The sequence below is a fragment of the Trachurus japonicus genome, chromosome 6, assembly GCF_045865225.1.
Source record: "Trachurus japonicus isolate A0001 chromosome 6, Traja_1.0".
Classification (NCBI taxonomy): Eukaryota; Metazoa; Chordata; class Actinopteri; order Carangiformes; family Carangidae; genus Trachurus; species Trachurus japonicus.
In genome coordinates this window covers 9,360,571-9,387,844 of record NC_140912.1, presented here as the reverse complement: position 1 = coordinate 9,387,844, position 27,274 = coordinate 9,360,571, and the positions used below count along the sequence as shown (strand labels likewise).

The 27,274-nt window shown below is 42.9% G+C and overlaps 1 protein-coding gene and 1 long non-coding RNA gene across 14 annotated transcripts in view; both read right to left on the bottom strand.

Moving 5' to 3' along the window:
• The window catches only part of LOC146985563 (kinesin-like protein KIF21A), a 55,018-nt gene extending 38,326 nt beyond the window's left edge, over positions 1-16,692 (bottom strand). For all 13 annotated transcript variants that reach the window (XM_085778616.1, XM_085778629.1, XM_085778617.1 and 10 more), the window contains exon 1: positions 16,219-16,692. In XM_085778616.1, coding sequence (XP_085634742.1) covers positions 16,219-16,262 — 44 coding nt within the window. In that variant the 5' untranslated portion in view covers positions 16,263-16,692. The remainder of the gene's footprint in view (positions 1-16,218) is intronic.
• A 5,826-nt stretch (positions 16,693-22,518) lies between these two features.
• On the bottom strand, positions 22,519-26,819 carry LOC146985562 (uncharacterized). The gene is made up of 5 exons (XR_015036064.1): positions 26,656-26,819; positions 25,353-25,407; positions 24,863-24,947; positions 24,509-24,599; positions 22,519-22,663 (listed from the first exon to the last, which is right to left on the bottom strand). It is a non-coding gene; the product is annotated as an uncharacterized LOC146985562 (long non-coding RNA).
• Between the last annotated feature and the right edge of the window lie 455 nt (positions 26,820-27,274).

Below are 27,274 nucleotides of genomic sequence, written 5' to 3'. Positions count from 1 at the left end.
CTAAAAGATAAAAGCCAAACTGACAGTACATGTACATACAAAAACGTAAACAGACGCTCAGCATTAACACAATGGCCATTAAAAAAAAAACAGCTGTGGTGACTCATCTATTTTTTTCTTTTGTGATGGATTTTGAACGTTACAGAAGGAGCTGAGGTCGTAGGTGAAATGAGGGTCAGGGGTCAGAGGTCAATGTGTCGCTGCGACAGAGACACAAAGTCTGACCCACATCAACCAGAGACTGAATCAGATACAGAGCAGGTGAAACACAATCAGGTCTCACATTTAATGGCCTGTCGTGATTTTGTCAGTTTGGCAGGACCTCAGTAATTGTGTAGTCAGAAAGACAGTCACAGAAAACCAACTGACTGATGAATCAAATTTTCACTGTTACTGCAATATGCAAAAAAGACTTGCAAGAAGGAAATGAATTATTAAAGAATGCATACATACTGTTTAGTCACAGAGCTGTCATAATGCCCTGTACTGTAACATCTGGTGAAATCATCTGAAAATCCACTTTTTTTTTTGACTACATCAAATCATTGACAAAGTTGTAACTAATACTGATGAATAAGAAACAAGTCATGATTTTAATTAAATGGTCCAATGTTGATTCTTTAAATGGTAAAATCAAACTCTGTATGTGAACATGTATATCTGAGCTACACTGTGGAGATAGCACAGACAGGTTTCCTTAAAAAAGGACTGAGGACTGTCGGCTGTATGAGCTTCCCTCGAGTTCACCTCACTGCACACTGACCTGAGCTCAATCACCAGGACATAATCTCTGCCTATGAGACATGAAGCCCTGAAAGTGTCTGACTTCTAACTGTTCTCAGTCTGCTCCTGCCAACAGCTGTGTGCACACATCAGGCTGATGCCCTGTCAACACAAACAGTGCACATGAGTTAGGGAGCAGACGTTCACTCTGTCCTTTTACCAGCACAGAATCTCATACAGTATCTGACAACAAATCAATCACCGATCACACAGACTAATATCCTTTTTCAATCACAAGCTGATTAACTGTTGCTTCTCTAATCACTTCTGGACTTTGTGAATCAGGAGATTGGCACTGTGACCCCCTCTATTTTAAAAACATATCTTTTTTTCCTTTTCTGAATTTCTGCTTCTTCTTTTTTTAAGAGCTGTGTATTGAAAAAACTGTGTCTGAAGCTTGTTTGAGAGCTGCCTGTGTGAGCACGCTCAAACCTTCCATCTAGCCTCAATCCACCTCCTCACTGCAGTCAATAAATCATTGAGAGTGCTGCTCTTCACTAAGGGTGAAGGATCCAGAGGTGTGTGTGTCCAGCTGGAACTGCTGCCCACTTACATCTACACCCATAAGTCAGATGGGTAAAAAAGAAATTTCAGCATGTTGCTATGGTGAATGCATGAGATTGAATGTGAAGACAGAGAACAACAGCTGGAACAGGGAACATTGTCAGTATTTCACTGAGTAATACCTAAATACATTGTAGGACAAAGACTAGTGTCACTCTGTGCCGTGAACAATAAACTGCTAATAACAATTAATTGTGTTGGAAATAGAACATCAGAAAACAGTGAAACACTCCGTCAGTCGATGAGACACTGCAACCTTGTATTAAATGCTTCTTGTAGTCGCAACATATAAATTCATAAATGTTCCTGCTCTGCTTCTATTGTGAGGCAGAGCTGTGCTGCAGTACACACACACACACACACACACACACACACACACACACACACACACACACACACACACACACACACACACACACACCACACACACACACACACACACACACACACACACACACACACACACACACACACACACACACACACACACACACACACACACACACACACACACACACACACACACACACACACACACACACACACACACACACACACACAGACAGAAAACGGACCCGATCTTCATTTGGAGATTTGCTGAGTGCAGCAGTGCGGCTCCTCGAGGATGATGTCACCTGCCACTGTCCACTCAACTTTAACTATAACATCTCACTGTCCTTCACAGAGGAGACAGTTATGTCTGTGTGGAGGACAAAGAGAAAAAGTCTGTGCAAAAGAGGGGATGTAATAAGAGAGAGAATGTGCGCATGTGTATATGTGTGTGTCTTTGTCAGATTTGGCTGGTTGCCAGGCGCTGCAGGCCGCAGGCTACGCGCCTCCTTGCGGCTCTAATCAAAGTGAGGCAACACTAAGACAAGTGATTGTTTTGAGGCTTCATCTGCTTCCTGTCTCACCTTTCTATCACTGTAAGATGCATCAGAAAATCCCACAATCACTGCTTCAGGTTATGCTAACATGATGGGATGTGTTCTAGCCACTTAACACTGAGCAATCCCCAGAAAATCAACAAGACATCACACACAGAGAACTGGAGATCTGAGTTGGAAATTACAGGAACACGCACTTCCTTGTCACCTCTTTGTTTGTCTTCCTGTCAATCACTGGCCTAAAATAGCGAACCCCAGACCATTTAAATCTGAAAATACAACCGGCTGATCAGCATGATTAGAAAATGACTTTCACACCACAAAGGAGACCGCGCCAATCCAAAACACACACACCAGGAGATTGCACCATCACCAACACTAACACCAGCAAACAGCTGTGACTGTTGCATCATTCTGTGGAGCGCAGCTCTGCATGAAAAGGGGCCTGCAGCCTGGAGCTGGAGCTGGACACACCAACTCCTCTGTATGCCGCAGATTTCCCATAATACCCTTCTCCACCTGGACCACAAAGACAAGTATATCTCTGAAAAAAACATAATCCTTTCTAAGGCCTTTCTGTGTGGAGTTTGCATGTTCCCCCCGTGTCTGCGTGGGTTTCCTCCGGGTGCTCCGGTTTCCCCCACCACTAAAAACATGTCGGCTAGGTTAATCCTCCAGTCAGTGCCCCTGACCAAAGGCACTGGCTCATAATCTGGAGTTGGTCCCCGGGCGCTGCACCGCGGCTACCCACTGCTCCTCAGGGATGGGTTAAATGCAGAGAAAGAATTTCACTGCACTAGCTGTATATGTGACTAATAAAGTACCTTTACCTTTACCTTTAATCCCAGGCTTGAGACATTTGTTCTCCTCCTGAGGTTTGGAACAAAAAGGAAAATGTCCCTACTCAAGTCTGCCTGGCTTCATGAAGAGTCTCACCACCTCTGCTGCTCACCAATCATGATTTATCTTGTTTACTTTGTTTGTACACAAACATACACTCTCCAGTCTCACTATAAAAAAATGTCAGTAAACACTAGTATGAAATGACCTATCATACAGTATATTAGTTGTTTTCATTACCTATCAATCTGTCAGTCACTTTTAATCAGCATTTTTTTCAATGCATCTTTTTTATTCATTTCAAACATTCCCACAGCACTCACACACAAAGTACAAACTATTACTAGATCAGACTTGTACTGTGTATCATGTACTACTGTATATAGGAGCTCTGCCATCGCATGCAAATATAAGACGTTGACATTGGTTGCATAATGTGTGCTGAGGTGAGCGATATGTGCAGGTTTACAGAGCAACTTGCCACTGTGGGAGCGTGAGTCTTATCAGGTGTTAACAACATGGTCAAAGGCAAATGATGCACCACACTGTGCTGATGCAGGACATAAATGTGACACTGCTTTTCGCACCATGCTTGCTGCTGCAGAGTGATGGTAAAGATTAGTTGATTTAAAAAAAACAGAATTAAAAGACAGAAATATTTTACAGAAAACTGTCTGCAGGTCAAAGATCGCTCGCAGCGTCTATTTCAGGGAATGCTTTCTGAGTGCCCCGCAGTACAATGAGAAGGTACATTTTTAGTATCAAAAACCTTCCTAGAAGTGGTTTCATGCTCTGCTCATTGAGCCAGACAGGACCACCTACAGCACCACACAAAGAGCTCAGAGCGGCGCTCGCTTTAACTCAGCACCAGGCCACAGACGACCTCGATGTGCACACGCAATCTGTGCCTCAGTCCAACACACATTCATCACTCAGAAACAGCTTGAACTTCATATCTGCGCTGATTCAATGTCTGGTCTGTGCTGCTGCTCTCAAATACTCTGCTCTCTGCGTGACATAAAGGATGGGGTTGCCATGGCGACGGGTAATAGAAGCGGAGAATTAAAGTCATAATCCGATCCCAGTGGGATATAATGCTGGTCTGGCCGACTAGAGGGTGCCAGGAGGAGGAGGAGGAGGAGGAGGAGGAGGAGGAGGAGGAGGAGGAGGAGGAGGAAGAGGAGAGAGGAACTGGCTCAGCTTCCTGCCGCCCATCAAACACTCCAGGATCAGGTTAACTCTGCGCCAGCCCAACATTTCCTCAGCACCTCCATCTTGTGACTAAAAGCCTGAGCATCAGAAAAAGGTTTATCATATAATTATTCTTAACCCACAGGGATAATTTCACCCCCTTTCAAGTGCAACCACACAGAGAGGCCTTAGTTATACACTCTGTTAATTCCACAGAGCAGTCATACATGCACTTAGATGATGTGACATACTCATTAGCCCACAGCTCAGCTAGTAGACAGAGTTTTATTGTGTTGTTATGCAAGATTTGTGGGGCGACATTAATGAGAGAGTTCTCCCAGCTCAGCACGGTGCCATTTTGGGGTTTAAATCATCATCAGCAATTTAGAATTCTTACCTTCTTAAAAATAGTAAACATCAAACATTTTCCTGGAAGCTGCCAGACGTAGATTTTAACCTAGTGCAAAATGATTGGGTTTTACAGTCTCTTTAATCTATCCCTTATCCTCAAACTAGTAAAGGCTCAGCCCTGTAGACAAAGAATAGGAGGAAATCAAACCCCAGCTCCTTCATTCCCTCATGCAGTTAGTTAAAAAAAATAATCTGCAGTAAAGAACTGAAACCAGACTATATGAGCCAGAATATTATATAGTTGTGAAACGGCGTGCTCCAACTGAAATGTTCATATTTCATGTCCCCACATCAAGAATATTTTCCTAAAACAGACTTAAGACTGACCAGTGTCCATGTATGACATTAAAAGAGATGGGGACTTTACTGCATTCAGACCTGATTGATTTGTCATAATTTTCAATAACAGTAAAAAGGTAAAGAAGCCAGCAACACTTAAATGCATCTTTGATTTGTACTGAAACAACATCATGTTTAAAGGGATAGTTCACCCTAGAATGATATTTCACTCATTATCTACTCACCCTCATGTTGACTAAGGGCTGGGAGAAGTTTCAGAGTCCACCGTCCCTTCTCTGAGTTACAGGGGGTCTTGGCGTAGCAGTGCATTTCAATGCAACGGTTGCAAAGGGACACCAGAGCTCTTCGTAAAAAAACACACACAAAAAAACATCCAAATACCTCCATGCTGCTCGTATGTAATGTCCGTCTTGTGCTGAAGCCCCAAATTGCGTAATTGTCCCGAAAAAAATTAAATAAGTCTATATTTTAAGCTTGTTTGTAGCGGAAGCTTCTCGAAGCTCCTCTTCCTGGTCCGTCCAAATCTCGCGTGATTCGCAGTAACCGCACTGACGCCGGCGCAAATCACGCGAGATTTGGACGGACCAGGAAGAGGAGCTTCGAGAAGCTTCCACTACAAACATGCTTGGAATGTGGACTTATTTAATTTTTTTCGGGACAATTACGCAATTTGGGGCTTCAGCACAAGACGGACATTACATACGAGCATCATGGAGGTATTTGCATGTTTTTTTGTGTGTGTTTTTTTACGAAGAGCTCTGGTGTCCCTTTACAACCGTCATATGGACATGCACTGCTACGCCGAGACCCCCTGTAACTCAGAGAAGGGACGGAGGACTCTGAAACTTCTTCCAGCCCTTAGTCAACATGAGGGGGAGTAGATAATGAGCGAAATATCATTCTAGGGTGAACTATCCCTTTAACTGGAATATGACCAAACCAGTGAAATAACTGTTGCATTATTATAAAACTAAATAAAAAAAAACTCTTAACCCCCATGTAGCTACCCACAAATAGGCAAACAAAATCATCAGGATTTATATTTTAATGAGGCCGGGGAACACTGTTGTGTTTTATAACCTGAACATCAAGTTCATGCAGGGTGACTGGCCTGCTGCTGACCTGAGCTAAATGGTGCCACTTCCTCTGATATAAAGCTCTGGGTGTGCGTGGATATCCAGCTGATATTGGAAAATGTGCTTTTGAAAACAAACGGGGCTGCAGCGAGTCCTTGCGGCACGCCGATAACGGTTTTACTGCTTCCTGTGGGTCAGGGGTCAGAGAGCAGAACACCCCATGATTACCAGGGGTGAAAGGGAAAGGGGAGATGGGGTCAGGCAACAGGAGGTGTCAGCAGGGAGATCATCTGTAGCCCTCAACATGGAGAGAAAACACCACCCAGCAGGCCACGGTCACCTCGTGAGAGGGGCGCGTGTTGAACACAGATATACACACATTACACACCGAAGCCGATTACTGTCACTCATTTATAACATCATTTATGACACTTAATATTAGCCTGCAGCTGAGATTGCAAACTAAGAAAATGTGCCAAACGCCAGCTGTTAATTCAGGTTAACTGTCCTAAGCAGGACTAAAGATAACAGCAGGTATTCAAAAACATCACTGTAACCTGAATCATATGTTTGATCAAACCTACTCAGTATTTTTGGCCACAGGTTTAGCACAACTCTTGCTTAGTTTAATTTAGCTGCATTTAACTACAAACATAGATGTGTCACTTGAAGGATCCAGACCGGCCTCACAGTCAAATCATCTAGTTTCCCTGCGGGTTGTTTGAAACACGACCTCCAGTCACCTCAGTGCTGTTACTGTACATTTGCAGTTACTCTGTTTACACCTGCCACAACAAATGACTCAAGTGGCTGAAGAGCCTGTCCAAGGGTGTCTACACACCGTGATGATGGACACTAGTAGTAACCACGACAGCAGATCAGATCAGATCTTCACTTTTAATGATCATGACAATGAAAATTGATGATAACAATATGTTTTTTTAAGATTTTTTTTTCTAGTCTGGTTGATGCACTATAAGTAGATCCATCAGTGAGCTATGAATGACACATCCTTTTCAGGAGTGGAAACACAAATACACATAAACACACACACACAGTCCAAGTACGTAAACCTAATTATGGCTGATTCATACTTGCTCCTTAAATGTGATGTTGATGCCATGTGTGTTATTACCAGCCTTTCCCTCTGGCTTTTTTATTCTACATGATGATATTTAAATGTATATTCATACTGTATTTAGATGTAATAACAACTAATGCAAAAACCCCAAGTAGCAAACACACATTTACATGAGGGCATGGAATAACGTTGGTTTCTCTGTTATCTCATACAACAATTTTAGGATATGTAGGTAGGTCTAGAATAATTTTCAAAATTGAATATCTCAATACAGTCCAACACAAATATTACATGTGTTTTTTTAAAGAGCATCCACTTTTTCATTCTTTAGGACTTAAATTTATATAAAATTATCAGTGCAAACAGACACATAAGTGATGACGCCAGTAGAAAGCTGTTCAAACTAGTAAGGAACCCAAGAAGTGGGCAGCAGGACAGATTGTGCAGAACTGGGGACAATAAAGGTCAAACCCATGAAATATTGTAATATTCAATTTTATTGAATATCAAGTCTATTTAAACTGGTAGTCGGGTGGCAGCAGTATGTCAACCTGTGTGCTTTTGACGTGGGTAGCTTTTCACTGTTTAAAGACATTTACATATTCATTCATTTTAATAGTTAGTCTTTGACAATTATTTCTGTACACCAGCACAATATAGGCCTAATCAACAAGTCACTGGAACTTCTATCAAAATATTCAACCGACAACCGTCACCACGGACCCACACAACCCCCACAACTCCAATGCCCGGATCACAGAGTGGAGTCTGGACTGCAGTGTCATTCAACCGTGTGGGGTTGACACAGGAGTCCCATCTGTGTGTGTGTGTGTGTGTGTGTGTGTGTGTGTGTGTGTGTGTGTGTGTGTGTGTGTGTGTGTGTGTGTGTGTGTGTGTGTGGGACACATCGGCCAGCTACCATCTGCAGCTTTCAAGGCAGCCAGATAGCAGATAATAGGTTAGGTAAACACACCAGTCGAGGTCGAGTGGAAGTCAGGCTCAGCTCCACAGTTAACCATTTGCATCTCTGTCAGATATATGATCTTATTTTTTGCTCATTATTTGCCAGCAGGCGGCCAATCAACACTCAGATGCCAAACAAGACACCACCCACGTTGAGTGTTCACACCTGCAGCAAAATTCAAATTACTAACGCCTCATGAATATGCAGATTCACACAGCTGCTACATGATGCCAGCAGGTGTCGAGGGCTCATTTGCATGCGCTGCCACCAGAGGCATAAAATCCACAACTGTATTTTAGGTGTAAGACCGTCTGATGCAGGAAGGTGTCTGACAGTCTCACTGTACCAGAGTTTTACTGAGTGATCACTCCTCCTATTTAAAATGTATTCAAATTGTCAGAATATCTATATAAAAAAAATTATTGTCTTTTCAGCTTCTTCAAATGTTCAAAACCCAAAGGTAATGATTTCTGTAATGACACACATTTAACTACACACTATGTTGCCAGTTTATCACATTTGGTACGCCCACCACAGGACTGAGTCTATCCTCAGATATAAATGAGATGCTTCGACATAAGAAACTTCATGGACGACTCCACTGAAGATTTGTTTCATTAGACTGAATTAGTTTAAGCTCGGTGTACCCAATAATGGGCCAACCTAAGTGATATGATTATGTATGAGAAAAATCTACATCTGAGCCCTGGAGATTAATCAGTTAGATTTTGCAGATTAATCTTCTGATGATTGAGTAACTGGGTTGGAGCAGCATGAAGGTTCTGGGCTCACAGTTTCCATGTTTGGCCCTGTGTTTACGTGGGTCTCCTTCAGGGTCTCCAGCTTCCTCCCACAGTCCAAAGACATGGAGGTTTAGGTTTACATGAAGCTCTAAAATTTCTTGGAGGTGTGAAAGTTTGTTTTCTCTATACTGTATATCAGCCCTGTGATAGACTGGAGTCCTCCTTCACTCTACTCTATGTCGGCTGGGGTTGCTGCAGATCCTACGCAACCCTAAAAGAACCCTTGATAACTTTAGGTGCTATGGTAACGAATGACTGTGTGATTGTCAGCTCTCTCTTTCTTTTATTATTTTTAAAATTGCCTTCTCAGTTCCAGCCAATTTGATCCAATACTGAGCCTGTACATGTGTTTGAGTGTTAAAAGATATGAGTTTGATGTAAGAAAATTAATCAGCAAGTCTGGCAAATTGCACATTTAAGCCATAATATGCAACTTGAATGTAATATATATATTTAGGTTTTGGTATAAATTAATTTTCTCCAGTTTCTAAAAATGATCTAAAGTGGGCTCATGATTTTTGGCCTCTTCCGATCGAAGTTTTAACTACACCAGCTCCAGTCAGCTAATCATACATATTTAATCAACTGGAATACTATTTAAACATGTATCGTCTTAATCAAGCCAGGGATGTCTGATCTGTTATAGATATAACCTCATATCACATGTCATGGAAGGACAAATCGAGCCTGATTAACTCACGAAAACACATCAGCTCCCATTAGCTGCAGAGACAGCCTCTTGACATAAATAACAAGGTGGCAGCTCACTATGCAAACAGAGCTATTTGTGACTGTCTGAGGCCTATTTGTGACGTTCTGTTGGCAGTTTGATGATGAAGTTAAGTTACATTCACATCCTATTTGTGGCGTCACTTCCACATTTAGATCTCATCCATTTCAGCCGAGCCCTTAACTGGACAGGTCTGAGCAGAGAGGAGAAGGACAACATCAGGCAGAGCTGTGCTGGAGACTGGAGGAGGATAACAATGACAAAAATGAGTGAAAAGTGTGAATGCCAGCAGAGGAAACAGCATTTTTGCAATGGGTGTGGTGCACATGTAAGCTTCTCTATAATTACATCCAATCCATTTTGCATGACCAGCTTGTTTCCCAAAGTGCTACATAATGGGGGGTAGAAGAAGGAGGAGGAGGAGGAGGGAGGGAATCCATTCCTTGTCATGACTGTGTCCACATGTGGTGCATGCGGCTCCACGGTCGAAGGCTCGCAGCGCTGGTGCAGAAGCATCTGGTTGAAATGTTGCTGACTCCTTAGAGCTGGCGATATAGATAACTGAGGTCTTCCAGCAATGCTGCGGCCAGTCAGGAATCTATTTTGGGGGAAGTTGAGTTTAAGTGTAGGCTATGCTTAGCACCGTCTTGGAACGGAGGAGACTTCTGTCTAGAGAGAGGTCACGGAGGCTAAACACTGGAAATGAATCTCTGTCACCCACTCCAATTACGGAATCACAGAGCAGCCTGTCACCATGGCAACGCCAATTACTAAAGATCATGTGAAGATCTTTAATTCATTCATTTCATCACTTTGTTTGAAATAGCTCAGAGCTGCAACTAACAACTATGTATTGCCATTATGGACCTGTTCATTATACTGTGATACATTAAATTAGAAACATGATACCATTCAGAGAATATTAGGATATTTGGCATCTCTCCATCATCCTCTTGTAGATTCATTTTTTCTATCTACTCATTGTCAGACTATTTCAGTTGTAGACTTTATAAATTCATAAATCTGGAAGTGCAGAAATTATAACTAAAACAAAATTAATCTGTTGTTTAAATGGATAGTTCAGATGTTTAGACTTTAGTTTGTGTCAATCACCTGCTTCTGATCTATGCTCTCACAGTCAGATCAGCTTAGCGGCAAAGCCGTGTCGCTGGCATGTGACACTTTTAAAACACCAATATTAGTTTAAATGTTGGCTTCACATTGAATATTTCTAACCGATTATTTACCTGTGAAAACAGCACGCTGCTTTCTGATTCACTCAGCTGATCTGATCTGTAGGCCTACTGTAGGTCGCTGAGTTAACAGGAAGTTCATTTCAAAAAGATGATAGTCAGTGAATCATGCAAGTTATTTGTGAGGGAAAAACTCTTAATATTCTCTCCTAATTTCTCAAATGTGACAATTTGCTGCATTTTCTGCAACTTCTGGATACTTGATGTCCATTTTTGACATTTTGTAGACTAAAACAGACTGTCAGCTTAGTAAACTGTTGCACACAAGCCTATCACAATAGGCAGTCTTAACACTAAGACACACTGGCAAGCGGCCCAAGTGCAATGCCTGTAGCACCACAAATACAAGTGATGTAAGGTCAGCTATGTTACTTTGTAATGAGCTGAGACTATTCAGAGCTGGCCTGTGTTGAGCCCCAGCTCCCTCGCTGGAAACGCACTCCCCTCCGTCAGCTAGTTCTGCAGGCAAAGTAGGTGTTATTCATAGCTTCCGTGTGTGTAACTTGGCTAGCACTTTAACACTTTGGCTAACACTTAAAAAGATGAGCAGTCTGTGCAGGCAAGAAGTGAGATGTGAGCTCCCCTCAGGCCGTTTCTCTAACAAAAGAGAGAGGATGAGAGAATGAGGATGCAGAGCTGGATGGAAACACCACAGGTCACAGCCAACTCTCATTGCTCCAGACAAAGAAACAAAGAATAATGCAGACTTCCTGTTGGCAGGGCAGAAGATCTAGAAGATGAGTGTTGGTGCATCCTTGAGTGATTGTAGGATACTAGGATTCATGGATATATGATATCATTATAATTATTAGTCATTCCATATCAGTCAAGATTTTTTGTTCATAAGTCAATTAATTGATAGTTTTTTATAATACATAAAAATATTGTTGTTGTTTGTTTCAGATGTCGCTACTAAACAACAGTACAAAACTTTATGTCAAATGGCAAGGTAACATTCATGGACGGTACTATGGGTCAAAGTAGACAGAAAAAATATGTACTCTTCACCAATGTTATTAAAAAATATTGCATATAATAGGAAATTTCATAATATTCGATACCATCAAATCTCAACCCAAGCTTATAAAATAGAGCGGTAAATGTACATTACTGTCGTCATATCCAGAAGTGCTGGGAAGACATTTGAGTTATATGCAAAGATATGGGGATTCATGTTTCCTCCGTTCAGACTGAGTTTTCGTGTCTACATGAAACAGACATTGTGTGTATAGTGTTTCATATGGACTGGCAGAATACACATTCCTGCCTCATACCATCAGCAGGTGTTTAACACATCATCCTACGGAAGCTCCCAGTGTGTGAGAAACTGTCACAGCACAGCTGGGTATAAATATTACAGTGGATTCACGGTGTGACAATGAGAGGAAATAGAGAACAGCTATAGACCAACACACACCTATATAGTACACACACAGATTCACAGGATCATGGGTCAGTGGCTAACTCCTGACAGACTGACTTGGCTCAGTGGGTGAGAACAAAGCGCAAGGTCTGGCGAGGCTTTAGGCCCCGTCGGGGCTTTTGTGTTTGCATGGTGCTGCCATGGGTGATGAACACGCATCTAAACGTCCCATATCTGAGCTCCCACTGGTCCTCTGCCAGTGCTCCGCTGGCTCTGCCCAACTTACTGGTGCTGTGTGCCCAAATAAATAGTAGCCTGTTAAACTATACCCCCGAAAACGTCATGTGTTGTGCTCAAACTGAAAGCTTTTATATATAAATCATGACAAAAACTTTTTCTGTATCGGTTATTCAAACTGTTTAGCCAAATCTGCTCAATGTGCCTGCTTAAAAACAATCACAATTTCGTTTTTTTTGGGGGGGGGGGGTGTCATATCTATTTTTCCATGTTTTTAACAGTTTTCCTCCCTCTACCTTACTTGAGCAGCCCCCAGTCTCTGTTTGTACTGTAAACCCCCACAGCTATTGTCAGCTGTTGTCTCTCATCAGCTGAGTTAAGGCCTGTTCTGGGCCTTCAAGTGATATCACCTCTAATCGTTCGGATCATTTTAACAAGCTTTCTCTAGCTCAGTTAACCCTGTCTTTACAGCTGACTCTAGAGCTGCGACCTGGGGCTTAGACTTAGCGACTTATACCAGTCGCTGCATGCCTCCACGTCATTACATTAAAGCAGGCCTGTAACTTAAGCCTTAAGAGGTTTAGGGACCCATTTCATTTCATTATCACCATTGTTTTGCCCTTCAGCCGAGCATCAAAATCAACAAGTCCATGGAGAGGCGGAAAAGAATAAGAGGCTGAATTTTTCTTGATGAGGTTTCTCTATTGCTTTCATGGGCCGCTTCATGTTATGTTGTGGTTAATGAGCTTGGCAACAGCTACACAGTTGTTAGAGCAGATATAAACAAAGATTAAATCGCTCCCTCTGTATTTGATCCACGCTCTTCATCTGTCACCACCTTCGAAATAAGCGTTAGCTTCGCTCGGTTTGTTGTGCAGCAGTAATGGCTCCAGCAGGCAGGTTTAACAAGTCCACAGTTCCACCTAAGCCTTTCCTCTCAATGTACACCTACCATTCAAGACCAGCTATTGTGACGTCTTACACTGTGCAAATAAGCAGACCAAGGTACAATCTATATACTGTACAGAGGTGTGCTCTGTGTAACTCTGTCAAAATGCACCAACAGTGCTCACCTTTCCCGAGCGTGGATAATCACATGTCCTTGAGGCAAATGCACGCTAAAAGCAAATGTTTTCACCGTTGGGCTTCTTTGAAGAGGTTTTGAAAGCACAGGGCTGCCTCTGTTGAGATAAGCTTAAACAGATTAAACAACCTCCACCGGACCCCTTTAGTCCTTAAAGCGACCCTGCTTTAAAGGTAGTAAACAATCAGGCATTCAGGCTTTAAACATGCACCTTGGAAAAGCTTAACGTTTTTTCCATCACGTTTACACTCTAGGCATGACGTTGCCACAGAGCAGCTCAGGACTGAGCATACCCATGTATCCGGGAGCTAGTTGTGTTTATCTGGATTTCAAAGCAGCTGAAAGGAGGAACTGTCACACCCGATTTGAACTGGTTGTACACATGCACGGTGAGACATGTCAACAGTCTTGACAAACTATTTTGCCGGTTGGTAGCAGTTAAAACATGTCGCTGCAGAGCCATCATGGGGGAAAACACTGGTGGTGGTGCACATCCTGAATGCTTCCAAACTATAACTTGTGAGCAGAGCCCAAATTTAGCCCATACATATTACTGTGGAAGATTAACTGTGCTTTTCTGCTTAGGTTTTTTAGACACAACTGGGTTTGACATATTGAAATGTTGTGTGCTAAAATCAGAGCTGTAATTTTACTTCCTGGAACCAGAGCACAAAATATCCACCTCTCACTGGATGAATTCTGTACATACTCTTACTGCAAATTACTGTAAGGCTGTAATTGAGGGTGTCATTTGTGGTCTTATTGTGATGCATTGCAACATTTGCCTTGTTGCCAGTTCATCAGGTTTATCAAGCTAAAACGCCTTGGGAAAGGAAATCCAACCTTTGTGATGGTTAGAATGTCCCATTATTGTTCAATCTGCTCGACAGGTGACAGGTGATTTTATTTTATGTGTAACAGGTGTTTGTGTCCATTTACCCCCCCAACACACCACCCCCTATTTCACTGAGAGTGGGATGAAGAGAAGAGACACTTGTATAACACACCTCAACAGCACCACACACTACAGACTCCACAATGATCATACAACTGAGTCGACGCCTCTCTAGAAGAACAAACTATTCACGAAGGATGATTCATTACAAAACATCATTAGGTTTGGCTTGGTCTACCTAATCATCTGGCAAGTAGAACTACAACAATTCACCCAATGGACGTGGCACTTGTCAAATAAACACTCAGATACTGTCATATTATCACAGATTGAGATTTATGGTGAGCAGGATGCTCCAGGTATCGTTTTTGCTTCACTTAACTGGTGCATCTCTGCGTCCTCCAGTGTCTTTTGCTCTTTCTCAAAACAAAATGACTTCTATTGTCAGTGTCAACAATGATGTCTCAGCATTGTATGATGATGTCTCCCATTGTGACAGTTCAATCAATAAAATGGTAGCCTATCTCTGGAAAGAAAAGAAAGAAGCTGCTGTTCTTTCATTCACAAGTTCTGACACCAATATCTATAGATTTTTCTGCATTTGATTACTCTCCGCAATAAAAACGTCATTGACACATCAACTATGTATGGCCACCATTCAAACAATGAAACAGCACATCCACTACTGAACACCATCAGCCCACACATGTCAGCTGCATCACCAGCTGCATCACACTGCTCCAAACAAACAATGATGATGCACTTCTTTAGCCAACAAGTGCAAGAGGGTAATACTAAAAACAAATTGGCACATGCACATTGGGACAAGATGAAAAACACACACATATAGAGGAAAGAGAAGATAGTTGTGCAACAGATCTGTTAATCTCTGTGCTGATCTCTGAATGGCCTTGAATGAGAGACACACAGAGACTGGTTTCCCATTATGTCACTGTGCCACCTCACCAGCTGGGTGGGAGCGGCCTCCTTCAGCACAACAGCGCACATTAAAGTGCAGAAACTTAAAGGATGGAAAGAAAGGCTGATCAGAGCCATGGCTGCGCTGTGGACTGAATGTCTGCAAACAAAGAGCAGACTTGACGGTGTTGGAGGAGCTGCACTGAATCGCTCCACTGAATCGCTCCACTGTCCGTTCCTTAAAACCTGCTGTCAGTAAAGCTCCTCTCTCATCGATTAACTGTCTCTCTGTAGGAGCTTTGAGCAGAGGCCAGGCTTCAGGAGAGACACAGGCCGATTGTCTCTCTCCCACCATCTCTCTCTGCCTGTCTTTCTTTCTCTGGTGGCTCAGCTCTTACAATAGGCAGCATCCCTCCCTCCACATGGAGGTGTGGAGAACACAGCCTGTGTGTGTGTGTGTGTGTGTGTGTGTGTGTGTGTGTGCACCTGAGTGTGATGCTTTGTATTGCTGCTCTATGTTCACACACAGAAAACAGATTGTGCATTACACCTTTGGGGTAACGAATCACAGCCAAGGGGATCACACACAGGCCGAGACTGTGTCCTTATAAGCCGGTGGCAGCATCAAGAGGTGCCCGGCTGGAACTGGGTCACCGTGCTAAAATGAAATGAGGCTGATAATTTATAGATCTAGTGTGTGTGTATTAGCAGATGCTGCTGTTGACCTGTGAGTGTTTGCTCCGCCCGCAGCACTGACTGACAGGTGGCGCCGGGTAATTAAGACACAGATACGCACATAACAGTTAATGGGACATTAAAATACATTTTTATGACTTACCTCAGTGCCACGCGGACCGAGCTTTCATCCTGCCCCGTCGTCATGACTCCTCATGCAATAATCGGTGGAAAAAACCGGATTTGTCAGTGTTGGCTGTTTGCCCCTGGCAGAACAGCGAGATAAAAGTGCGCACTTCCCCGGCACCGCTCTGCTCACCTCGACCTGTGAGCCGCCATTTCAAAACAACCAGAGAAAAGGTCTCGGCGGTGTTTTCACCATGATATCAGCGGGAAGGTGAGGCGCTGTGTCCGCATGTCGCGTTTACGTGCGCTGCATCTCTGCGCAGTTGGGCCCGGATGCTTCAGCCCCGGCTCCAGCCCACATGCACACGGGACTGCCGCTACCACCGCCGCGCTGCCGCGCCTGCCGCGAAGCGAGCCTTTGCCGCGCGCGCGTACACACGCGTACACATTCAAAACACACACACATGCACGCGCTGCCGTGCCTCTGTCCGCTCGACTCCGTTTACGCACCGGGGAGGAAACCGCAATGCGTCAGCAAGCCACGCCCTCTCCGAAGCACCGGCTGCGAGATGACGTCATAACAAGGGTCTGTACATTTTATAAGAAAGCATAGAAAAAAGGTAGAATATGCATGGCTGTGTGTGTGTGTGTGTGTGTGTGTGTGTGTGTGTGTGTGTGTGTGTGTGTGTGTGTGTGTGTGTGTGTGTGTGTGTGTGTGTGTGTGTGTGTGTGTGTGTGTAAATGAATGACAGCAACAGTTTGATTTTTCTAAGTTCTTAAAAGTAATGCAGGTTAAAGCACTGGACCTATTTTGTAATACCTTTAGAATAAATCAAATAATCATATTGTTGATTGGAAATTACTTCATCGCTATTTTGTGGCATTATCAAAGTGATTATTAAGTGGATGGACTGACAGATTAATTAAAAATGAAAATTGTAGTAGTTGTTTACCAGAACATTTTCAAACACATGATCAAAATAGTTTGTGTTTAACAACATAATTCCATGACACATTATGTAGGAATATCTTGCAGATGTAACACAAAGCATGTCTTTAAGTGATAGAAACTCAAGTGACAGTTAAAGGCTATGTCATACTGAGCCAATAAAAATAAAAGTAATGCAGGTTAAAGCACTGGACCTATTTTGTAATACCTTGAGAATAAATCAAATAATCATATTGTTGATTGGAAATTACATCATCGCTATTTTGTGGCATTATCAAAGTGATTATTAAGTGGATGGACTGACAGATTAATTAAAAATGAAAATTGTAGTAGTTGTTTACCAGAACATTTTCAAACACATGATCAAAATAGTTTGTGTTTAACAACATAATTCCATGACACATTATGTAGGAATATCTTGCAGATGTAACACAAAGCATGTCTTTAAGTGATAGAAACTCAAGTGACAGTTAAAGGCTATGTCATACTGAGCCAATAAAAACAATTTGAACAGTCAAAGTTGTCTTTTAAGGTGTGTTGTAAGGTGAGGCACACATTAACTCACGCACTGGGTAACATGAGAAAACAAGTTGCCAGCCACTAGCCTATCACCTGAGACACCAGCCTTCATAGATTTGTTCAGTTTTACAAGCAATCACCATACAACTTATTCATATATTTTTGACAACTGTTGTATAGCCTTAACTTTAACAGGACACCACGAGTCAGCAGGCTGTAGCAGGACACCAGGAGACTGGGCTGTAGCACTGTGGCACCAGAGGTAGCAGCCTCCCAACCACTAGCCTTGAAGCTGGTCCTGTTGTTGTTGGGCCCCATCAGCTTGCTGATCAGCACTGCAGTCCCCCTGGTTCATGCTGTTCAAGTCTTTCAGGAACTGCAACCTGAAATTCAGTGCATCTGCAGTAGTTTTTGCTCATTCACCTGATAAAAAAAAAAAAGAAGCTGTAGCCCCAGCTGTAGCTGGCTGAATGAACCCACACATCCTGACTAGAAGACCACAACAAATAAGCATTAGTTTATTGCATAAATAAAGGCTAGACCAATGAGAAGACACTGTACCATGTCATATACTTGTGCCAGGCTGTTATGCATAGCAGGGTTCTCACGGAAACATAAATGCTGAAAATCCCAGTAAGCAGTCTTTGAAAGCAATGAGATCACATCCAACGACAAAGAGAGGAACCAAAATGCATGTAAATCTTGTGCAGCTTTCCACCACAAGAGATGGCTCCTGGCAAGCAAAGAGGGGCAGTTTGATGCCAAGCTCACAACTTTTCTTTAGACCTGTGAGTAATGTCTCATGTTAGCCATTCAGCAAAAAGTGTTATTGGTACACCCGAGGACAAGCGGTAGTGATAAACATTTGGTGGTAAGTGGTATAAATTCAGGATATTGATGTTTTCGACATGCTCGGTTTAGGTGAAATTTGTCCTCTTCCTGTCAGCTGTTGCTTAGCCAGCTACATCAGTTACTATAAGCATATTTAATAACTGATGGTTAGTCATTGAGAATAGACAGAGTGAATACATACAACCTGTTTACCATATTTTTACCACTTTAAATGACTGTAACAAGATCAGGCAGGAGCGAAAGCTCACAAGGCCTGTATGTTTTAACAGGAGGTGAGCCATTAAAGAGGTGAAATGTTTCCCCTGGTGGCTGTGTGATGTCAAACATTTTACCCGATTACTTGCCGCTGACTGATGGAAGGAGCAAAAGAAAAGAATCTGCTGAATTGGACCACTGTTCTTCTGAAATAGACACAGTTATCTGTCCAGGGGCGACCTCTGCTGGACACTTTGTACACCACCATTTGAGAAAAACATCAAAGGCCATTTTCCATGGATGTACTGGAAGAAGAAGGTTGAGACCATTCCAGTTATGAATAATCAAGGCTGCCAGTGCCAGGGGTTGAGAGCAATAATCAAGGTCAGGGGTCAGTTAGCAGGGAGCAGGGACCCTGGCTGCTTCAGTTTCAGAGAGCCTTAAACCTGCTCCTTGAACTGGCCTCTGGATATCCTGGCCATCACCTCTGCCTTTTGGTGAGTAGGAGGCCTGCTTTATCTGCTTTATTAATAAGAAAACATGAAAACAATTTCCAGTCCACCTTCAAGTAAGAGAAAGAGTGTTAAGGTGCAAAGCCCCGGCTATGGATAAGTAGCTATGACACACTCATTCACACCTGGTCTTGATGATAGCTTTTTCTTGGTCCCTGGAAGTTGATGAACCCCTGATAAGTTGGGCTTTGGAGAGCCTCACACTGCTCACTGAACTTGTTGCTCTTTCTACACCCTGGGCAATTGATCTAAGCCACCAGCCCTGCTCGACCCACATCTGGTCCAATGTCAGCTTCTTCTTCTTACCCCCTGGGTAATAAATAAAGCAGTCCCTCAGTCACAAAAAGTCAGAGCTGGTGGCCTGGATAACCAGAGACACTGCCAAGGAGCTGGTATAAGACTCTCGAAAGCACAAGCAACCATGGGGGAGAGTCTTGAGCCAGTGCCAGAATTTAAAAAGAAGAAACTTGTATGTGGACTTGGTGCGAGGCCATCCCATTTACAAACAGCCAAGCTTGCCAGCCCAGCTCTGAATATATTAGCCCAATCTGTTATGAAATGAAAAGATATTAAAATGCTGATGTGAAAGACCAGGAAGTGTGAAAAATACAGTACCATCTGTGCACTGTTATCTTGTTAAAGGTGTAAAATTTAAATTTGAAAAATTGTTTACACTGTGAAAAGTTGTTCTATTTCATAAGGACCAGGACATATACACTGTTGAGTTCAGGGCAATGTACAATGAATGCCACAATCTAAGATATATAACAGCTGATAAACTAATAAACGGTTATTAGAATGCCTGTACAGCGGAGTGATAATGTCTGTAAAAAGTCCCAGTGCTGTTATACTGATCAGCACTCAGCAGCACTCATGGAATGTCTCTTGTCCAATCAAATTACTCAGTTGGGACCGGTCGGAACTACCTGTTGTATAATGTACAGTAGTAGGCTACATGGCAATCTAATAAAAACAATCATCAGTGAGATATATTCAGTGTTGATCAGTAATGTCAAAGTGGAGAATATATGTTCAGTGTTAGTTCTGATGAGGTAACTGTGTGCAGCTTTGCAGTCTCCAGGGTAGAGACACAGGTTCACCCTTATTATCTCATCAGTCAGTGAGACAATGGCGCTCGGTTTTATTTGTTAGTCAGTAAGGCACAATATCAAACTCAGTTAGTAAAAGGCAAACATTCCGTGTTAAAGGGATAGTTCACCCAAAATTTAAATCGCACTCATTATCTACTCACCCTCATGTCGACTAAGGGCTGGGAGAAGTTTCAGAGTTATCCGTGGCTTCTCTGAGTTACAGGGGGTCTCGGCGTAGGAGTGCATGCATAGGCGGCGCTAGGGCAGAAGGAATGGGGAAGCTACGGGACAAAAAAAAAAAAGAAAAAGAAAAAAAAGTCTTTACCCAGGCAGATATATAAGATGTATATAGTTTTGATGTTCATCAAACTGAGATGCAGCAGAATGATTCCTTTCATTCTCTACTTGTTTTTTTTTTTTTGCTGTTGTAGTGGCCCATAATTAACCTAATCAATGTTCTTACCCTAAGCAGCACGCCACGGGGCGTTTGTGTCATATTTTTCAACTATTTCTTCAGGTTTAAATCCTCTTAGTTGTCGCTCTCGATGTACAGAAGCAACAGAGTTGACAGTATCTGCTGTGCCATTGTCCTCATCCAGTTGCGCAACTGCTGTGAGAATGTGCGCTCACACAGGTGTCCAGAGGTAGGCCGGTGACTGGAGGAGGGAGGCAGCAGGTGTCCGGGCGGTCGGGGCTGCTGTCTGGACGTAACTTAGGCCAGTGACTGGAGGAGGGTGTGCGCAGGTGTTCGGGGGGGCGCGGCTGTCCGGAGGTAGACCGGTGACTCGCGGGCAGTGGCCGGTATCCGGGGGGGGGCAGCCGGTGTCATCATGGAGGCCAGTGGCAGGAGAGAAGGCGGCAGCCGGTCGTGGAAGCATCGTGGTCGGCTTCATTGCTGCTGCTTCATGGGACTCTCGGACTCGTCAATTTTGATATTCAAAAACCTTCTAATGTCCGTTTTACCGGGCTTTTTTCTTTTAATTTCGCTGGACTGTCAGTGACTAGCATAGCGAGGCAAAGGGGTAAGCTTCTACGCTGCGCGTTGTAGCTACGCCGTGTGTAGGCTACGTAATGACGCAGGTAACCAGTCAAATACCACTGAAATAAAAAATAAATAAACCATCGACATAGATAATACTTTAAAAATGTGTGTTTTAATGTATTTCCCACCTCTTTCTAAAATATAATTTAAAAACAACAACGAAAAAAAAAACATTATTTTATTTTTTCATTTTATTATTTGTGATGATTTTATTTTATTTTCTGTGACAATCTAGGGGAAGCTAAGCTTCCCTTAGCCTATTGATAGCGCCGCCTATGAGTGCATGGCCATATAACGGTTGCAAATGGATACCACTTTTCTTCGTAACAAAAAGACACACCAAAAAACATCCAAATACCTCCATGCTGCTTGTATGTAATGCCCGTCTTGTAACCCCGAAATGCGAAATTGTTCCGAAAAAATTAAATAAGTCTATATTTCAAGCTTGTTTGTAGCGGAAGCTCCTCTTCCTGGTTTGTCCAAATTGTTTGATGTTATATGGACATGCACTGCTACGCCGAGACCCCTCCCACATAGCAAAAGGAGTCCGCCGCGGACCCGCCGCGGATGTAGCGCGGCTTCCGGAACGGACCCGCGAAACGGACCCGTATCGGAGTCCACTTGCTCTCTGTGACGGATCCGCAACGAAGGCGGATCGCGGACCCGTCCTGGATCCGCGCTGCATCCGGTCCGCATCCGCGATTTAAATCATACCTCCGCGGCGGGTCCGTTCAGGGCCCGCAAATCCGCCGCGGATCCGCAACAGACTCATAATAACCCTCTGGCCCGGATCCGTTTGGGACCCGCAACGGACTTATAAATTACCTCTGGCCCGGGTCCGTTCGGGACACGCAAATCCGCCGCGGATCCGAAACGGACGCAAAAAAAACCTCTGGCCCGGGTCCGTTTTGGACCCGTTCATCATTTTCAAAATCTCCATAAAATAGCTTAAACTAAAACTATAACTATGCCTAGACTAGACTTCTACACCAAGCTTAAATCTGCATTGCCTTGCATTTTTAACCCAACACTATTGTCAATATACAGAAAAGGTTGAAGTCAAGACATCAATTAACTGTACAAAATGAGGCTACAACTTCAATGAAATGTGAAGCTAAAATATCAGAAAATGAATAACTGGTGAACGACAAGAAGTTCAATACAAATATTGTTTATTCTTTTAAAGTACATGCTACTGGGGTTCTCGCGTGGATGGAGGCGGGACACGTCTCCTCGCTGCACAATCTGCCGCAAGGTGGATGGCGTGTTTGGTCACCTCGTCATCTGTGGCTGACCTGTCACTGTATTTTTTCTTACAGCACCTGTAATCAAACAGACAGATATATAGGGAGTCAAGGTCATACCATGTTTAATTTCGAGCAAAAAGAAAAAAAGACATCAAACGTTAAAAAAAACAAAAAAAACAGCTGATCGCTTATGTGACAGGGTGAGGGTAAATAAACACAGCTGATGTGAGCGCAGACCTGTCAAAATGCCCTGTCCTGCGTCAGGTGTAACTTAATATGAACGCGGCTCAAAGCGCCTCTCACGGTGACCAAGCTCAGATAAATACATTGGATCAGCTGTAGTTTATCGCGTGTCCTCCCGCATAAAGCCGCAATATACCGGAGCTCCTAAAAAAAAAAAAAAAAAAACGCTACGTGCGGTGGAGCTGAAAACAGCTGAGTTCTCCTCTACTACAGCTGAACAGCCGACATGTGGTCAAGACGTACAGAGACCTGTCACAGTGTCACCTAAACTTCAACCTCAGACTGTCTGCTTCTCAGATGATCACACAGGGAGAGCATGAATGTGTGATGAGTTGTGTTACAGAGTCCTGTATCAATGTTTAGGCTTATTCGTCAGTGCTTTATGTTGTCATGATAATTAATAGGCCTATATGCTGAGAAATAAGATTGTAAATAAAACAAATCCTACAGGGAAGACCAATTTATGTTTAACGAATCAAATATTGTTTTGGTCATAGTAACTGATAATAAATAGGCTATGTTTAATTCTCTCTTTCACACTTTGAGAGTTTGCGGTGCTGACGAATGTAGTCCGGTTAGTTGGCTGGGGTCACGAAAATAAAGCGTTTTACTTCTCAAAACAATATGCGTTCAAAAGAGTGATACATTTGCATCACAAAACCGTTGTCCACAAAAAAGTCTGACCTCACAATCGCTTGCTGCTATTTTCTCTCCCTCCGTATCACTGCGCGCTGCCGCCTCTAGACGGCTGTGCGCATTTCCATCAGCTGTTTCATGGAGTTTATTGCTCGGATAGTTCACGTAATCTGATTATGACACAAGTGATGAAGCCATCCCTTGTTTTAGCACAGAGCCAAGGGGAGACCTTTATGAACCTGATGTGATGCTGAACCTCGTCAGATGGAGTTAGAACGGGCAGACACAGAGAGGAGGGACAGGGAAGCAACAAGCTGAAGTTAGACCACAGCTGCAGCTGTGACAGACAGGGTGACCGGGTGATGATCAGTAATGCAGCGCAGTCTGTGATGGAAGATCAGCCCGACAAATGTACACACACTATCAGGACGATTATTTTTTCTTGCCGTTATAAAATAGCGAGCCTACACACCAGCCACGTCCACTCTGTTAGCTGGCTCAGCTGACCGGTGGTCAGATGGTGGTTAGATCTTCACATGTTGAACAAAGTGCATCCAAACGCCAGGCTAAAGAAAGAGCGAGGATCCTCTGACAGCTGCAGGTGAGCTACACGTCAGCTGGCTGCAGAGGAGTGCTGTTCTTTTTTTTTTTTTCCAGCAGCACCATCCTTGGAGGTGATGCACGCTGTCTGTATATTTGTTGGTCTGATCTTCCACCATGGACTGCGCTGCAACGATCACTCTTCTCTGCTCTAACCTCTTTCCTACAGTCTATGGAACTCCATCTGATGAGGTTCAGCATCACATCAGGTTCATAAAGCTCTCCCTTTAGCTCTGTGCTAAAACAAGGGTATAGATAGATATCAAAAGACCCGAACTATCCCTTTAATGAAAAATAAACACACACTTTGATATTAAGAGCACTACCATATTATCCTACAACTTAGCTGACTGTAAAGTAATTACAATGAGTAGATGTTTTAAAGTTTATATAAAATACGAAAGATAACATCTCAACATACTAAACCTAAGTAATACTTACCACATACTCTCAATAGATTCTCCGGGTCCTCATTCAGGTAAACGCAGAGGGTCTTTAGGACGCATTCTCTTCCCAGATCCACGTCATCATCCTACGGCAGAAAAGCAGAGGAGAAGTTGTGTTGTTTGAGTTCATGTCTGTGAAAATTCTCATTTGTCCTGGTAAAAGGCATTTTTGTCTTGAAGACAATCAGTTGTTACACCCCCAACCCAGAGAATATATTTACTTCATCCATTGGTGCAATGATGCCCCCTATTTCTTTTTCATTACTGAGTAATTGTTTAAAAATAATATACATAAATGAAAAAAAAAACAATAAACTCAGAAAACAACAACTGATTTAGTAATACTCACCACTACTGCAGAGCCTTTGACACAGCACCCTGAGACATGTCAAATATTGCACAGCAACTGAACACCCTTTACACTGCCACATTCACTAGAGAAAGAAAGACAAATGGAAATTGGTTTAGTTTGTGGTGCCATATTATTTTGTGTTGTAATGAAGACTGATTATTAGACATATCTCTCCAAAATAGTTTCAACAAAAAAAATGAACATTAGAATCTTAAAGGCAATAGGACTTGCAGTAATTATCTTTACTCACAATATTAAAAAAGGAATAATATCATAAAAGAAGGCCAGACAACAAATGTAGCCTACAGGGACATCGATCTGCATCACCTGTTACAACAGAGCTGCGCAAAAGAGAAAAAGTGATCGCCCCCGAGAGCATTGTAATCATATCGGTTAACAAGCGTTGGTTATCATCAGTCAGAAAAAAAATTCAAAATGTGCATCCCGAAAACCAACAAAAGCAATTGAATAGTAGGCTAATACTCACCACTACACAGCAGCACCCAGAGACATGTCAAATATTGGCATAGCTGGAGGATTATCTGCACAGTAAAAATAGAAAAAATGTTGAAAAAAAGTCAAGTATGTGGGTGTGTAGACAACATAAACTCAAGGCAGGACATAGAAGACACAAAATAGCTAACTTTAGTTGACTTAAGCTTAGCAAAAATGACAGCCCTCACTATTTTAAAAAAAAAAGTTTAAAAAAAAAAGAAAAGCTGTGTGCCCGCCCCTCCTCCCCAGCGAATTAAACATAGCCTATTTATGACCAAAACAATATCTGATTATATTTGATTCATTAAACACAAATTATTGGTCTTTCCTGCTTGATTTACAATTTTATCTTGTTTCTCAGCATATATTAATCATCATAAAGCACTGACAAGCTTAAACATTAATATTGCCAGTGTGCATGGCATGTGTGAGTGTGTTTGTACTGCTGCTGTAACTTGTGAATTTCCCCTTCGTGGGATGAATAAAGGCAGAGGGAGTGCTGTTGTACTGTATATCAGCACGGGTGTGCGGCCTCGTGCCTACGACCGAATCACACCCGTGCTGATATACAGTACAACAGCGCCGTTAGCCGCTCGGCTAGCGAAAAGTCACGGAGAATTACGACATGAGGAGCAAAGAGAGGCTTAAAAAAGTCATTCTAAACTCCGTAACGTTGGAGTTGGTTGCCCTCTTCATAAACATTACGGTGTTTTTTATTTTTTAAATAAAAGCCGAGCGGCTAACTAGCCGTTAGCGGCTAACTAGCCGGCTAACTAGCCGCTAACGGCTAGTTAGTTTTAAAGAAAAGAAAATAATTATTTAAAAAAAAAAACACCGTAATGTGTATGAAGAGGGCGACTCGTAATTACTGGGAGTCGGAACACCGGGCATAGCCTACTTAAATCGAGGAAATGGGAGGTCGAGGTTGGAGAAATAGCAGCTAAGTTACATAAGTTACCGCTAGCATAGGCTAACGTTACACAGCATAACAGCTGCGATACATTAAAACAGATAACCATAACGTTACCAAATAACAATGTGTGTTTTTTTTAGTCACACAACCACAACATATTCTCCCGAAATTGCTATCCCATTTTAAAACAAAATAGCTACAGACGTGCATCATCACATCTCAGCTAGAAGCTAACCTAGCCTGTTGCACAAAACTACAAAAGTTCTAACAGTGCTAATATCAAACAACGTCATTACAAGCATTAATATACATGACGATTAAAAACACAAAGGCCAATGTTTACTGTGAATGTCGCAATACATCAATAAATCAATAAACTTACTAGAGGCTTCAGCACAACCGTGTCCCAGCAAAGAAAGATGCCTCCTCTAGTCTCGGCTCGGTGTGGACTACTGTGTTCGACCGTTACAGTAAAGGCGCGTCCGTGTCCACACGTCCGACACGGGTCCGTTCGGGATCCGCTGTTTGACGGTAGAATAACGGCTCTGCCTGGAGGCGGGGCTGATCCTCTAGGCGGCGCCCAAACGAATGTGACAGTCACGCGGGTTTGGTGACTTGAATGCGGATCCGCGTCGGAGTCTCCTGCTGTGTGGGCTGTATCTCAGAGAAGCCACCGATAACTCTGAAACTTCTCCCAGCCCTTAGTCGACATGAGTAGCCGAGACTCCTGTATCTCAGAGAAGCCACCGATAACTCTGAAACTTCTCCCAGCCCTTAGTCGACATGAGTAGCCTAGATCAGGGGTTCTCAACTAGTCTCACTCTAGGACCCACATTTTCCCATGGTCATTAAGTCGCAACCCACTTTTATAGAATTCAAACAAAGATTTTTTTTTTTCAGCCTTTAAAAACTAATTTTGCTCTTTATTGAGCAAAGTGCATTTCAGAGCACATGAATGAAACTGAGGAGGACCATGACAACTGCATGTACGGAAGTGAATT